The 15,345-nt window shown below is 33.7% G+C and overlaps 2 protein-coding genes across 4 annotated transcripts; one reads left to right on the top strand and one right to left on the bottom strand.

The window, feature by feature from the left end:
* The first annotated feature begins 219 nt into the window (after positions 1-219).
* LOC128156700 (homeobox protein PKNOX2-like) lies at positions 220-6,269 on the top strand. Of its 2 annotated transcripts, none has more exons than XM_052818953.1 (10): positions 220-298; positions 866-1,016; positions 1,215-1,295; positions 1,741-1,912; positions 2,043-2,366; positions 2,565-2,682; positions 2,844-2,947; positions 3,226-3,302; positions 3,533-3,771; positions 4,085-6,269. In XM_052818953.1, exons 2-10 carry the CDS (start codon positions 928-930, stop codon positions 4,201-4,203), a joined length of 1,323 nt encoding a protein of 440 aa, XP_052674913.1. In that variant the 5' UTR covers positions 220-298; positions 866-927; the 3' UTR covers positions 4,204-6,269. The 2 variants fall into 2 exon arrangements, with proteins under 2 accessions (XP_052674913.1, XP_052674912.1); XM_052818952.1 differs by having other exon boundaries at positions 273-323.
* LOC128156699 (cilia- and flagella-associated protein 91-like) lies at positions 5,437-15,318 on the bottom strand. Of its 2 annotated transcripts, XM_052818950.1 has the most exons (16): positions 15,159-15,318; positions 14,637-14,713; positions 14,321-14,478; positions 14,057-14,203; positions 13,568-13,752; positions 13,190-13,367; positions 12,690-12,847; positions 12,153-12,475; positions 11,523-11,639; positions 10,912-10,938; positions 9,735-9,806; positions 9,384-9,530; positions 8,250-8,471; positions 7,738-7,886; positions 7,305-7,396; positions 5,437-7,183 (listed from the first exon to the last, which is right to left on the bottom strand). In XM_052818950.1, the coding sequence occupies exons 1-16, from the start codon at positions 15,226-15,228 to the stop codon at positions 7,059-7,061; spliced, it is 2,247 nt and encodes a 748-aa protein (XP_052674910.1). In that variant the 5' UTR covers positions 15,229-15,318; the 3' UTR covers positions 5,437-7,058. The 2 variants fall into 2 exon arrangements, with proteins under 2 accessions (XP_052674910.1, XP_052674911.1); XM_052818951.1 differs by lacking the exon at positions 10,912-10,938.
* Between the last annotated feature and the right edge of the window lie 27 nt (positions 15,319-15,345).

Here is a 15,345-nt window from a genome sequence, read left to right as displayed (position 1 = left end):
TTACCCTTTTCAAAACTCAGAGCAATACCCATTAACTATAATTTACGGAATGTTTTTTTCTAATGCGCAGCTGTACATACATCTGATCATCATATCTTCACTTTCGACCTCGAGACTTAACCCCCCCCCCCCCCCCCCCTTCTCCGAAACACAACACTTTAACCAGTTTACTGATAATTGTTTATAGTTTTATTTTCCCTTGGGAGCCTCACAGAAAATCGGGGCACCTGCTCTATTGTGACGTAGTTTATCACGTGATAGGGTGGGCCAGTGTAAATTGATGGGCGCCATTTTGACGGTGAGTGACAGTGTCTTTATACGAGGTAGGCTGTCAATTAACTGCCAGATTGCTTGTCAAACGTTACAATGTTTACATTGATTTGCCTCTAATCAGTTGATTGGGATTTTAAATAAATTAGCAGCAAATAGTATAATAACAAGCATTTCAAGATTCAAACTGAAATATTTTTTATGTACATGATTGTTTGCAAATTGACCTATTTTCAACAAAATTTACATTCTGGCGTTTGGCACTGCCCCAATTTGTCGTCAGTTGGCTCGAACATTTCTGCATCAGTCCGTCGTCGAATATGTTGTCATACTGCAATACTATTTTAAAGGTTTTCATGATAAACTTTACCATTTGAATAAATATATGGTCTTAGTTAATTAAAATGCACTCGCAATGTACTTGAAAAAATTCGAAGATTACGTGTTGAGCGAAAGGCAATGTTTGTCTACATATTACTATAGCTTAAATCACATTACGTGTCATATTATCCGTCCTTTATATGATTACAAGTGAAATGTATGTGTGTTTATCATATCAAACAATATATAGATGATTCTCTTATTTGATTTTTAGAATTCAAATGGTGCCATATTCAGGACTGGAGCCTTAATTGCTTCACATTTTAATTGTTAAAAATGTCCGTGGTCCAAGGCCTCCCTCCCACATACACAGAATCCAAGTTGCTGAATAAAGGGGGCAATGGGACTCCCTCAGAAGTTCACAGGTAAGGTTTGAAGGAGGAGTATACTACAAGTAAACTAATATTTAAATGAATTAAGTCCTTTCAAATTAATTTCTTTTAAAATTTGATTTTATCGATTTACAAACTGCATCATTTAATATTGATGAAAAATTTAAAAAAATATGTTATAGTAAAGTAATTTTGTTTAAACTTTAGTATTCTGTATATTACTTTCTGCAGTTCAGTGGAATCCATGGGGACCATTACAATACAGGAAATCAATGATGCACAGTATGAAGATGAAAAGAAGAAGATTTATGGGTAAGATAATGTTTGTATATTGCTGGATCACTTCATTGGTAAAAATCATATACAATTTCATTGAGTTAATATTTTGAAGATGTGATCAGAAGTTTCACCCTTTCAAAATTCTGAATTACTTTATTTAATTGATTTTCACATTCTTTTTGTCGTATTGTGTCCAGATAAAAAAAATTGGAACCATTTTGTGAAAATTTGTCAAATTTTGCACATGTTCTGTTAGAATAATCAGAAAAATTGCAGAAAGCATTTGAAAAAAAAAGAAAATATTCTTATAGTGTTAAAGTCATTCTTCTTAATTTTTTTTTCTTAAAAATCAAAAAAATTGAAATGTATTCTTTGTAAGTTTGAAAATTTCATACAACAGAATGTGTTTAAATATAAAGTTCAGAGGTATTTGGTTGCATGATATGCTTTAAATCATTTTTGATTTTTTTTCCCCCAGACATCCTCTCTTCCCTTTAATGGAGCTGCTGTTTGTGAAATGTGAACAAGCCTCCCAAACGTCGGATTGTCCTAGTTCTGACAGCTTTGATGTAGACATTCAGACATTTGTTCAGCGCCAGGAAAAGGAAAGAAAGCCTTTCTTCAGCGAAGATACAGAACTGGACAATTTGGTTGGTGAATCTTTTCGAGAGTTTACTCATTGTGCTAATTTATTTTGAGAGTTATTTCCCTTATTCTCTTATTTGCACTAGTTAAACAAATATTTCTGATACTAATTGTCTTCTATATACTGTCTTACAGATGGTTAAATCAATACAAGTATTACGGATTCATTTATTGGAACTGGAAAAAGTGAATGAGTTATGCAAAGACTTCTGTAACAGATACATAAACTGCCTGAAAGGCAAACTCCAAAGTGAACAACTTCTCCGTGTGGACACAGACTTTGATGATTTCAGTGAACATGGTTCTTCCCCGCCCCTAAGTGGGGGTCAGGTTTCAGGGACGGCAGGTGTGGTGACCAGTACAGGTATGGTGATTCAGCAGCAATCAGCAGCAGCCACGTTGAATCAGGTGTATCAGATGGTGCAGACTCCACAAGGGCTGGTGGCTCAGCCAATTCAGGTATTCAGATTGATTTAGTCAATGGCAGATGGGTTTGGATTTTCAATATCCACATTTCTAAATTCTTGATTGAAATACTGACAAAATTCAAAAAATGTGGTGGAATATTTATTAGTAAAATATTTTTTTTTAATGGTTTTAATTTTAAAAGCAATTGGTTAGTTTGACAGACAATGCAAATTTTGGTGTAAATTTCAGATACAAAGCACACCTTTACAAAGTCCCATTGTCTCCAGTGCAGTGATAGGGGGAAGCTCTTCTCTGAATCCCCTGGGGTTAGTCAGCAGTCAGTCTGCCCAAGCTGCAGCAGCATTAGGTAACTGAGACCAGAAACATTGTTGTTTTTTTTCTTGTCCTCTCTTTTATTTTATCATTAATTTTTTTTTATATCTTCAAAATGTTTGATTTGTCATTCTTAAAAGAAGAATTCTTAGTCCAGAGTAAGTAGAAATTAAATTGAAAATATTTTGTGTATAGACTCTGATGATGATGATCCACTGGGGAAAAAGAAAAGTAAAAGAGGAGTGCTTCCAAAGCATGCAACTCAGGTCATGAAATCTTGGCTCTTTCAACACATTGTGGTAAGTTTTTGTTTATGTAGCCTCATTGAGCTTACATCTTTTTATAACATCTTTTCATTGTGTAATATTTTGCTTTTTGCAGTTTTTTGTAATTTCACTAAAATTTAAAAAAAAAACCCAATTAGAAACACTTTTTAAATCTATATAATAGTTTCTATATATCTATTTGACAAGTTTATTACAATAAGAGGGGGAATCAGTCCATTTATTAGAAATACAATATGTTTGTATCAACATTTTGTCTTGATAAAACAAACGTATGCTCTATTTTTGTACAGCATCCATACCCTACAGAAGACGAAAAAAGGCAGATAGCCAATCAGACAAATCTGACATTGTTACAGGTCAACAACTGGTGAGAACTCTTGTTGCTTCTATATTCATCTTGTTTTGAATTTGGGGGAAGGGATGTGAATTCAGAGGAGTGTTGATATATTACTAATTTGTAACTGGCAAAGGAAAGGAGGAATCTGAACTGCAGTTCATTGTTAATAAATGGAAAGTTGCATATATTGTTAGAATTTATGTTTAGATGCTGTCATTTCACATGCATAGTCTTATGACTTTGTGCACTGTGTTTCTTAGGTTTATCAATGCCAGAAGAAGAATTCTACAGCCAATGTTGGATGCCAGTAATCCTGAACCTACAAAGAAGGCCAAGTCCAAGCCACAGAATCGTCCCTTACAGAGGTTCTGGCCAGAGAGTATAGCCAACATTCAGCCTCAGTTACCCTCGGGTCTACAGTCTGCGGTCAAGTCGGAGGCCGCCACCTCGGTCACTGACACAGTGCAGACTCAGCCCATTGTCATACCCATCGTTACAAGTGAGTTTGTTGGACTTGATTTCTTATGGCATAAATCATAATCTCTAATTCAGCAATCTTAACAATCAACAGTTCTGTATGTTTTGTACATCAAAACACAACTGTGTGTTGTTAATGTGCTGAAAGAACTTCAACTTTTAAATATTTCTGTTTTTTTTCCTTCTACCGTAATGTACTTGAAAAGAAAAACTTGGTAGTGGAAATTTGATGAGTTGTATATATTGGCTTCAAAATTTATCATTGCTATGATAACCATTTTCTAACTACAATATTAGTGCCATCTCTTGACATCATTCACTAACTACATTTTCAGTGCCATCTCAAAGTGAGCAAGAGACAGCTGATGATAGCAAACACAGCCAAGACAGCATTTCATTATCAAGCCACAGAGAGCCAACAGACTCATCCTCCAGTGAGACAGACCCTCACTGACAGGGGGAGGTGGGGGAATGAGGAGTGTTATGCTGCCAAAGACAAATGTTATTGTTCGCCCAAGTGTGAAGACTGAGAGTTTCATTGCTGAGATGGGACCGTTATTTAACATAATGCCAGATAAAATTTTTAGGCCAAAGTCTGTCAATGCTTGGTTTAATATATTTTGTTACGTGCCAAAAGAAATGGTTTCCAAAAACAGAAGAGGCAGGTCAGAAAACTAATCAGTTATGGATCCATCTCGGTAAAATATAGAGAAATAATTAAGATATCTTCCATCATTTTATTGTTAGCCAAATTTCTTCAGATGTCGTATGTTCTGTGACATGTATTTATCTGGCTGCTGAAAGGAGATGAATCAAGGATTTCCCAGGAGGTGCCAAATCCAGGGCGAGGCAGCAAAAGCCACTGTAGACTTTTTTAATTCTGCAAAGCAGGATGATTACTTTTGCATTATTATGCTGTATATGTAAAAATTAAGGAAACTGGTGTAGTGGCTTTTTGTTACTTATCTTTGTGATTGAACGTAAGCGATAAAATGTTCTTTCATACAATTAGTTTTATTCTTTTAGTCCATATACATGTATCAACAATCATTTTATGTCTACAAATTATCTTGAAGTAAGGAAAGTAAAGAACACTCACTGTGTACACGGTTGCACTTAATCACACTTGTAAAGTTATTCATATAAATTTAAAATTGTGCTTTATAATTACATTATTTACTATTTTGAATTGAATAGCCCCATTCTAATTTCATCCATAAACTGACAATATAGGCAAATAGGGCAAAACTATAACATAAGGAGAAGATTTCTCTGTACACGTTATAAATGTATTTTTTACATTTGATATTTAAACAATTTGAACTTCAGTAACCAAAGAAGCTTTTATTTGTTTTTTACTCAGATTAATTTCAAATTTTGTGGAAAATAATTTTTTTTATGTTTCGTTATAAGAATCATAGTGTTGAGACCTGTATTCTCAGTCTGTGCTTACAAAAAGTCTCAAATTTGTCAAACTCTCTTGATAGGAAACATTATTTTTATGTTGTTCTAAAACAAGCATAAAATTATATTGTACATTTGTTCTGTGTTATTTTTCCAGCATGATAATTTGAACGCATGAGAAGTAATATAAATCCTGTTGAATTGTTGGTTTTTCATGAAATTTTAGCTTTTGTAAGATATACTTGTTAAGAATATTGCATAAGTGTTGATGATTATTTGTAAAAAAAATTCCTGTTTACAATGCTTGTTGTATGGACTTAATAAGTTTTCTGGTTGTGTTCTTTGTTATCAAGATATTTAATCAAAAAATATTTGTGTAGATTTTTTATTATGAAAGAAAAAGATTCAATTTTTTGAATATGAACAAAATGTGTTTTAAAAAAGCAATTGAGAATATTCTTTGTCATCAAATTTGCAAGGATATGCAACGGAAAATCCGGCAAAGGGTGATACATATATGAATTTTATGTTATGAGTTAGTACAAAATACATTTCGCTAACATTGTTTTGATTGAATTTATGTGATATACATTTACTGTGCAAAAATAAGGAAATTTAGATCATTACCATAAAAAGATTTACATTATTGTCATATTAACTAACTCATAAATCATGGTCCTTTGATTTAAATACTTGTACACGTTTCTAGAGGAAACAGGTGGGTAAACATTCATTTTAATGAATTCTAAATGAAACGCTTCAACATATTTGTTCTAGTCTGCCTGGTTTTCCATTGGTCTATTTTAGCTCAAGTTAACTTGATTTTTTTTGTATGTTCAGTGTTTTGTACAGTGAATTAATGTATGCATTGTTAATTTAAGTAACATAAACAGATTTAGGTTAGTGTTTAAGAATGCAGGTCTTAAAAAATTGTCAGCATTTTAGTCTTTACTGGACATTAGATTGTTTGTTCCCATAGATTCCGGGCTTTGGATGTGCGACATATGGTGCTTAGCTTTCATACACTGTATTTTCCTCCATTTTTGTACTTTTTTAAAAGTACATTGTTTTGTTAATGAAGAAAAACAAACAATAAAAAAGAAGAAATCATTAAAATTTTCTTTTGTCAATCATAATCAGGTATTTTTTTTTACTCAGGATATACCGGTACATATAATATTTGGGTCTGCCTGTAATTTAAAATTGGCAAGGTTTTGGAACCTGTACCGGTGTATGGGATTCCAAGTACTGGCCCCAGAATCATGAAGCAAACTTAGACTTAAGTCAAAAATTGTGAACTGTCTTAATGTCTCTTGATTGAAAACACTGACAAAATTGAAATGCTATTAAAAGTGTCTTGATATAATGTTGTCAATTACAAATTTTTGTCGTCAATTTATGATAAACCATTATTTTATGACTGGTTGAAATTTTGACTTAGGTAAGTCAGAAATTGCTTCAAGTATAGAAGGATTTTTTTTTTTTTTTTAACTTTTTTTTTTTTATTGAAAACATAAGTTAAACAGGTTCATACAATACATATATCTCTTCACATATTCAGTTCTTACTACAAAATATACATATGTTACACATGCACACTAAAAGTGTGCATTTATTAAAGAAAAATTTATCACAGAAACAGCCCAAGGTCTTATTTGTATAAAACATGATTGATGGTAGGTCTAGCATACATTCTTTTTCTACCAAGGTGCAACAAAAGGAACTTTCTATTCAGAAAATATATCACAAAAATAAATTTGGAGTGAAAAGTAGACGTCTTTCAAAGGTGTCTGAAGATCTGAATTAACACAAAACATTCCTCTTTGGGGATATTAATTATTTCAAGCACTGAGATGTGATGTTCATTTTAAAGTTGATTTGTAAGGGCAGTCACAGAATCAGAGTTCATGAGGAACCTTCTTTGCTTGACTCTGGTTTAACAGGTTTAGCATGCATGGATAAGATCTCTTCCCCTTCTTTGTGAATTTCTTTATGTGCAGCCAAAAGATACTTCCTCTGGTCTCTTCTCACTGAAAAGAATTCAGAAATATTATGTTAAACATATGTGTAAGTTTCCACACTTCATGAATCTGTTACAGAAATACACATTTTCACTGATTTTGTATGGACCAAAAAATATAAACTATGTACCTTTTTCTCGCATTGTGGTCTTCTGAACTTCAGGCAATAAAAAGCAGTGAACAAGATCTGCAACAATTTCTTCTGACTGGAGCTGAGTTCGGCTGCAAAAAAGATTTTTAAAATCCAATCAAAGCCCATTTTTCACTTCAGCAGAAAGATATTTTAAGTTTAAGCAGTTCTCAATGGTCTAATAACTCGAGGCCTCTTAGGTAAAGTAGGTTCATGTATATTCTTTGAGCACTACTGTTTTCAAACATTGCATCTTTATGACATATGTATAAAAATGACCAATTTTTCAACCTGCATTTTATCTCTTTTGCTTCAAGTCTAGTAGTATATGATTTCTTCATTACATGTTCCCTCTCATACAGGCATCAAGCACTCTTTTACCATAAAATTTACAGATTTAATGTAATGTATTTCTGTATGTTCTGTAGTTTACCTCTCTTCTATTTCATAAGCTACATCATTGATCTTCTCTGCCTGGTCCATGATCTCGCCTCTAGCCTGCTCATCAGCGGTCTTGTCTATAGATCCCAGGATGATGTCTTCTAGATAGGTGTCTACTGAGCGCTGGTGGACCTTCACCACCTGTAGCACAAAATACCCTCATATACTTTTGTTCACTTTCTCATAATTTTCTTGGCCGGAACAGTTGGTTACACATTCTTAACTTGAATGAGTGATGGAGTTTTGCTTTGCAACATTTTTGACAGATTTTTGTCTAGGGAGAGTGTAGCTGCAGAACTATAACTTGATCAAGGGAAATTCAGGCTTGTCAACCTAATTTTTAAGTAGAACTACGGTTTTGCCTTTGGGAGAGTAATAAATGTATTCAAGAAGTTTTCTAGAAAACAATTTCAATATCCTTCTACAATCAATATTTGGAAACTTGGTCATCTTTCCTTTGACAATATATCATGAAGTACCACAACTGACACGTTGAGAACTGACCTGTTTGAAGACTTCATCCTCCTCGCGTCGGCGACGTTCCTCCACTTGCCTCCTGCCGCTCTCCTCTGCCTCCCTGATCCTCCTCTGGCGCTCTGCCAGCATGGAGAAGGCGTGGATCCTCCTCTCCTCCTGTAGACGGACCAGCTCCTTACTGAGGAAGTCCATGGTGTCGGCCAATGAGGAGCCCTCTAACTGGCTCATTGCCTCGTCCACCAATAATTCCTGCAGAAAAGAATTATTAAAGTAAGTCTGTTTTTCTTTCGTTTGCATATTAAATAATTTAAAAAGCCTGTTTTTCCTATGTTTGCAATGAAGATACTTTTTTGAGGCCAATTTATTGCTAAGTGTTGGGATTTTTTTTGGTGTGAATGAAGAAAATTATAAAATAATACAAATTTGCTAAAGAAAGAGTACATAAGTTAGGGTAAATATTCAGTCACTTAATCCTAAAATTACCTGTCAACTAGCACACTAACAATTCCTCTAAAACAAAACGTCCAGGAAAATATACAACTTCATTTAATCAGAACATAGTCAAAGATTTATCCTTTTTTGTATGTAATTAATTATGCATTGGCCTTGTTAATCAAGATTCCTTCATCTGGCCAGCTTCTACTGGCAAAAATGTAAACTCTTGGTTCATGAATAATAAATGGAATGGGTTTTTGGACATGTTGAATTGCAAGAATGTTTTGTATGAGAAAAACTCTGAATCAATATTCTAGATGATGGATACAGTTGTCACACTGTGCATATATATCATCCTACACAATGCCAACTCTACCGAAGAAACAAGAGGTGTATTTGGGAATGTTGTAAACAGTTTGCAGTATGCATACATTACTTATTCAATATGGATGCAATTGTGCAGATGCAGATATATAATGAAAATGATAGAAGCAATGTTTTATCCTATATTTACAAACTGAATTTTTTGTGTTTGGTGATATTTGCTCTACACCAGGTACCATAAGTTAACAACCTCACATGCTGCAACTTCATACAGGTATCACATATATACAATAACTAGAACCTTTTCAATGTCATGATCACATTAGTTCTAGAGTTCAAAGTACATGCAATTCTGTATTGTGACATTTCATGAAGAAAGCAGATTTGCAAACTAGAACATACCTTGTGCTCATGCAGCCTGCGCTGGCGTTGCAAAGCTAGTGTTGCTTGCTTTTCCTGTTGCTTCATTTGTTGCTCGGCTTCTTGCAGAGCATGTGTGCTCCTTAGCTCCTTGATGAGTTCTTGTCTTTTCTCTTTTCCTTCGAAAATCTGACAAGTTGAATAGTGAAAAAAAAATTAAGTACTGGGTTAAGGATGCAGACTTGATATTCAGTATTTTTACAAGGATCAGGATTTCCTGCAGTATTTCATGAGAGAGAGAGAGAGAGAGAGAGAGAGAGAGAGAGAGAGAGATTTTCTTAAATTACAATTCATGAAAATGCTTGTACAGATTAGAGAAAGGTATATACTGACCATATTCTGTATAGCTCTGCCTCGGATGACTTGTTGCAAGAATATGACTGCAAGCTCTTTTTCCTCTTCCTCCTAAAACATTGCAAGCAAGAATTAGATACAATGTCTACTTTACAGTTGTCAGCAAATTAAAAATTTCATATAAATACGCTGTTTATATACCTTGCTGTGTCAACATAAACCATAAAAAAAATTACTTCCATTTTATCCATTTTTATTTATTTATTTGGCTATTTTAATCTTTTTAACAGCACTTATTATATTCATAAACACAATTATTTGCATGGTTATGTGTATTTTGGTCTTGTAGTAAAACAGAAGCAGGGAATATTAAAATGTCATAATTCATATACATAATTAATCATAAAGCCTAAGATTTGTGGATTTAAGTACCAACAATAGAGCAAAATACGTGTTAATGCTGATACATTGTAATTTAAAAATATGATTACAATCGTCACTGGTTTTAATTGTCTGTTGGTTACAACTCAAAAGCCATGCGGTGATGCTTTCAAAAACATACAAAAACCAAATTTGAATTGTATATCATGTGAAGTACCTATGTAAGTTTCCTTTCAAACAAATTCTATATTCCATAAAAGCGTGATTCTTTCCACAATAAAAAAAGCTGTGCTTAACACCAACATTATAACTTTGTCTTTTCACTGCTTATTAGATTAGTTTCTTTGTATCAAGCAATAAAATAAAAACATTTGATACAAATTTTCTCTCTTGAAGCAACCATTGCTTTCCTGTCTAAACAGGATTAAAATTTGATTAATTGCAGGTAAATTTTACTTAATAAGAAGCTACAATTAAATTACCGCTATGTAAGATAAATTCATAAACTTGTATTATATTTTAATCCTCTACTCTTTAAGGGCTGAACACTTTACCTTTGAAAAAGATATAAATTTTATATAAATTTTGTTATTTTTTTTCACAACATTCAGAAATTCAAATTTCTTCAATGAAAAATTTCATGCGGGTAAAGTTCGTCAAAAGTGATTACGATGAATAAAAATATTAAATATTTTTTAAAAAATCATAATGAAATGATATTGATTTTGGGCAAATGATTAAAAATGTCGTCAATGGGAGAGCGAGTAAAGGTAAATATGAATCAGCCACGCAGATATATATGTGTGATGCATGAAAAATGACTTGATTTACATACACTCTTATCCACTGCATGTTCCTGGTCCTTGGAAATACAAGATATTAGTGATTAACAGAAAACCTGTTTGGTTTGAAATGTTACTGTTTAAAATTGTCTACAGCTACCTGTACCACCCCAAAAAATCAAGCATTAAAACATATCAACCAATGACACTGTTAGCTAGCTGAAAAAAAAACCCTTCAAGAAAAAAAATCAGTGATATTTTCACATTTCCAAATCTATATAATTTTTTTTATTTCTTTTACCCAGTAGTATATTTTGACATTTTTGTACAAAGATGTTTTTAGCAACACAATAATCAATTTCTGTTTTATGATACAGGAAAAAGAAAATGACCTACAAAGCATGGACTGGTACAAAGAAAAAGAAGAAGATACGCAAAGTATTTGATTAAATTTTTTAAATGATAGTGAATCAATTATATTTCAAATATGTTTCAATGTTTCCTTGATTATCAATATTACACAGTTTTCTATTGTGTTTCCTAATTTAAAAAATGGATATGAAAATGAATGGAAAAAAAATGAATATTAAACCCATCCACCTTTCTTTAATTGTAAGTGATGAATAATTGTTTTCTTGTACTGAGATACATCATGCTCATTTACCTCTGAAGGCACATCCACAGTGGGGGTAGGAGGTCTTGGGATGGGCTTTTCTATCTTCTGAAGGAATCTGAGGGGCTTGGGTTCCAATTCTCCCTTCTCTTTCTCCTCTACAATTGTCTGTGAATGAAAATTAGGATCAAGATTATCAACAAACAGAACATTTGAACTGAACTTTATTTATTTTACAACGATTGATAAGCAAGTTCTACAACTTATATTAATATCTCTCGTTGGCACGGATGTTAGCGCGAGGGGGTCATTGGTGTGGGAAGAAGCCGGAGTACCCGGAGAGAACCCACGTGTCCAAGCGGGCGACCGCCATACCCTATCACATACAACCACTGTCGATCATGGGTATCGAACTCGGGTCGCAGCGGTGACAAGCGAGTGCGTTGTCCACTACGCTACTTGGACACAGAACATTTTCCCCTTTCTGAGTACAAACTTAAGTATTAACTTCCTAAATAATGTTGAAAATTGTAACAGCAGTAAATCTATTGATTCAAAGGAATAAGAAAATAGTAAGCAGTCTCAAAAATGAGACTGACTCTCAACCAACAATAGAAGAGAGAGAGAGAGGGAGAGAGAGAGAGAGAGAGAGAGAGAGAGAGAGAGAGAGAGAGTTCTAACCTGGTGCATGTCTTTCAATTCCTGCTCCTGCCTGTACTTCCTCTTCATGTAGCCAGTCTTGGTCACAGTTTTGGGCTTTGGTGCCTTGACACGGGGATTCACAACAAAATCTGGAAGTGAGGCTTCAAGCTCTAAAAGACCCTGGTAGGTGCTCAGATGCCTGCTCTTCACTACGTACTGCTCCGACCCGCGATCCAAAAACATTCCTATCCGAGTCAGGGGAGCATACGTCTGAGATCCAAAATTTGAATATTCTTGAATGATATCCCTCCTCTCCATTTGACCTTCAACCTTTCCTCTCTTTCTGGTCAATTTTCTGATTGCTATCAAAATTTTAAACATACATTACAGTAGTTTTTAATTTTGCTTATTGCAAATTATATTCAAGTTACTTTGGGTTTTTATAAAGCTAATTATATGAAGTTTTTTTTATAGTTCTTTTGGTGTGTTCTCATCCCATTTTTATTGCATATATAACAAAGTTTGCGAACAATTTCACTGGCCAGGAAGGGCCAGGTTGAAGGCAATCTAACTCACTCTTAATGTGTTCATTCCTAATTTTCTTCACTTTAGCATCCTTTTCCTTTTGTTTCTTGGACCACAGTTTGTCCAGCCTCTTGATATTTAACTCTGCATGATTCTCCTCCCTCTTCTTTAGAAGCTGCTTAAGCACTTCCAATCTAGCCTCTTGTAACCTGAAATTGATTTCAGTTTTGTTAATGAGGCGACTGATTTTACAATGAAAATTACATGTCCAATGTATTTGGTATTGTAATTTCATCGTGTAATTACTTATATCTAAAAGTACTTTTAGATACTCCTAAACTCCTCGTCATTTAATAATTTTCTTTTATATATATAATTTTTTCATACTCAAAACCAATCACAAAATCTACACGGAATAGGAATATAAACTTGTATCTGTAACCCAGAAAATTATGTGTTAAATTGGCTAAGCAATTACTACCAAAGCTTATATGTAAACAGATGATGAGAAGTACATAAGGTAATGCTTGTTTGATATGATGATGTCATACTTTTCAATTTCCTGCTCTCTGAGAGCCCATTCCTTTCTCTCCATTTCATCCATCATTTTTCTTCGTTTTTCCAGTTGTGAGACATCATTTAGAGGAGGAAGAGTTGCCTCCCAAGCTCGCTTTGCTCGAGCACGCTCAATCATCTCGACCTCAGCCATACCAGCTGGAAGCCCACGGCCTAAAACATCAAAGTCAATACATATTATAACACCCTTAATTTTTTAGTTGTGAAAACTATCATCCCCTTATTTAAACCAAGAAAAATCAAGAAATATGATTGATTTTATTGAATAAATTCATGTTGAAACAGTTGAGAATGTATATATTAATGAAATGAACATTTATGAAATGGAACATCTTTTCATTAGAAAAGTTTACCATGTGATAAAGTTGCCAGAGTGAGCAGCTCAGGGGCGGATCCAGGTCGTACAACATACTCAGGGGTGTAAGGATCTGTCTGGGCCTCTGAATCTCTGTAATCCGTTTGGACCTCCACTGTTTTTGTCAAAGGTGTGGGTGGACGCTCTAACTGCAACTGGTCAGGTCCTGCCAAGGGGTCTTGCCTAATGAAAATAAAAACTTTTCTCAGGCATTGTATTTACAAATTTTACAAAACCGACATAATGTACAAATATACACCTTAATACAAGTACAATGTACCTTTTAATTCACACAATTTTTTTTTCACTACTGGTAATACTTCAAAATTATTTTTGTGTGTTGCTTTTGTTGACTAGATTATAAATGACTGTCTGAACTTTCCTGTAATTGTATATACATGTATACGGGTAATATACTTTGAAATTCAAAAATATGAATAATGTGATGTAAAAGTACAGTTAACATTATGCTAGTACTAGTTCATACCTAGCTGTTGCAAGCATAACTTCAGGTGGTATTTGTTGTAAAAATGGAATAATTGGTCTCTTGAAAAACTTGTATCGATTTCTTCCTCCAACCTCTGCATTTGCATAATGTTTTGGTGGTACTGTGACATTTGGATCATAATTAAAACTGAAAACAAAATCAAAGAGTCAGAATCAAGATAAGAGTGCTTAAATAATAATTATCAGGGATTTTTAAAAACATATTTGAACACTGTTGAAGGAAAAACATTGGTTATTATCTTACGTTGTGTATCTTATCATAGCATCACGAGCCTGATCAGCATAGCCCCTCCACTGTCTGGATATGAACTTTGGCACTGGATCTGTGACATCCAACCGCATTTGAAAACGGGGATGATGACGTAGTTCACTGAACATTGTGTTGTACAAAGGCACCCGTTTCTATTTTTTAAAAAGTATGTAAATATCCTAATACAATCCAAAAGATGATAAATTCACATTCAGTTCTATCATTATTATTTTCCATGTCTACTGAGTTTACTATTACATAGAATAAATGTATAGTACAAAAGAGTAACCAATATTTAACATAAACTTACAACACGGTCTGTGCTAGTGTGTGCTTTGAATGTTGACCTAGCATGGTCTCTTTCACTTGAGGTGACATGATGGGGATCTGAAAAACATTTCATTTATTACATGCTATACATCAGATCCACTTTTCTTGGTTAAGAAAAACAACAACATGGTAACTACAAAAGCCAGGTATAACAGCATTAATGACAGGGTTTTTTTTTTACACAATTTGAGCAACAAAAAAGTAGGTACCGGTATATAGTATGATATAAAAAGGAGGAATATAGAATAATGGGGTATTTTTTTAATACTAATTATGTACCCCCTTTTTTGTCGGTTTGTTGCCCATTTTGTGATATAAATTTTTATTTTGCTATTGAAAAATATCGCCAAACGCATCGATATAACGCACATATATATGTGTTCAAATTTTAAAACAATTCATGATGTGTTATGGTATATATATACTCTTTTATCAAATTGTTTAAAAAAAACATCGTGTATCTATGAAAAAGACTAAAATTTATCGTGTAATATCCACTTACCGTATAAGTAATCGTGGGTCCTGGCTGGTTGAAAGCCGGACCGCTTTAAAGAATGAGTTTGTGTCGCCATTTTTGTTGTAAATTTAATTCTTTTAACACTGTTTGTGTTACGGTGTTTTCCAGGCGGCCATTGTAAACAACATGGCGGCTATTGTCGTCATAGCTACCGTATGTACCTTGAAGAGTT

Source organism: Crassostrea angulata, chromosome 7 (genome assembly GCF_025612915.1).
Source record: "Crassostrea angulata isolate pt1a10 chromosome 7, ASM2561291v2, whole genome shotgun sequence".
NCBI classification, from domain to species: domain Eukaryota; kingdom Metazoa; phylum Mollusca; class Bivalvia; order Ostreida; family Ostreidae; genus Magallana; species Magallana angulata.
The sequence above is the reverse complement of the archived record's forward strand: the minus strand, read 5'-3'. Positions and strand labels throughout refer to the sequence as shown.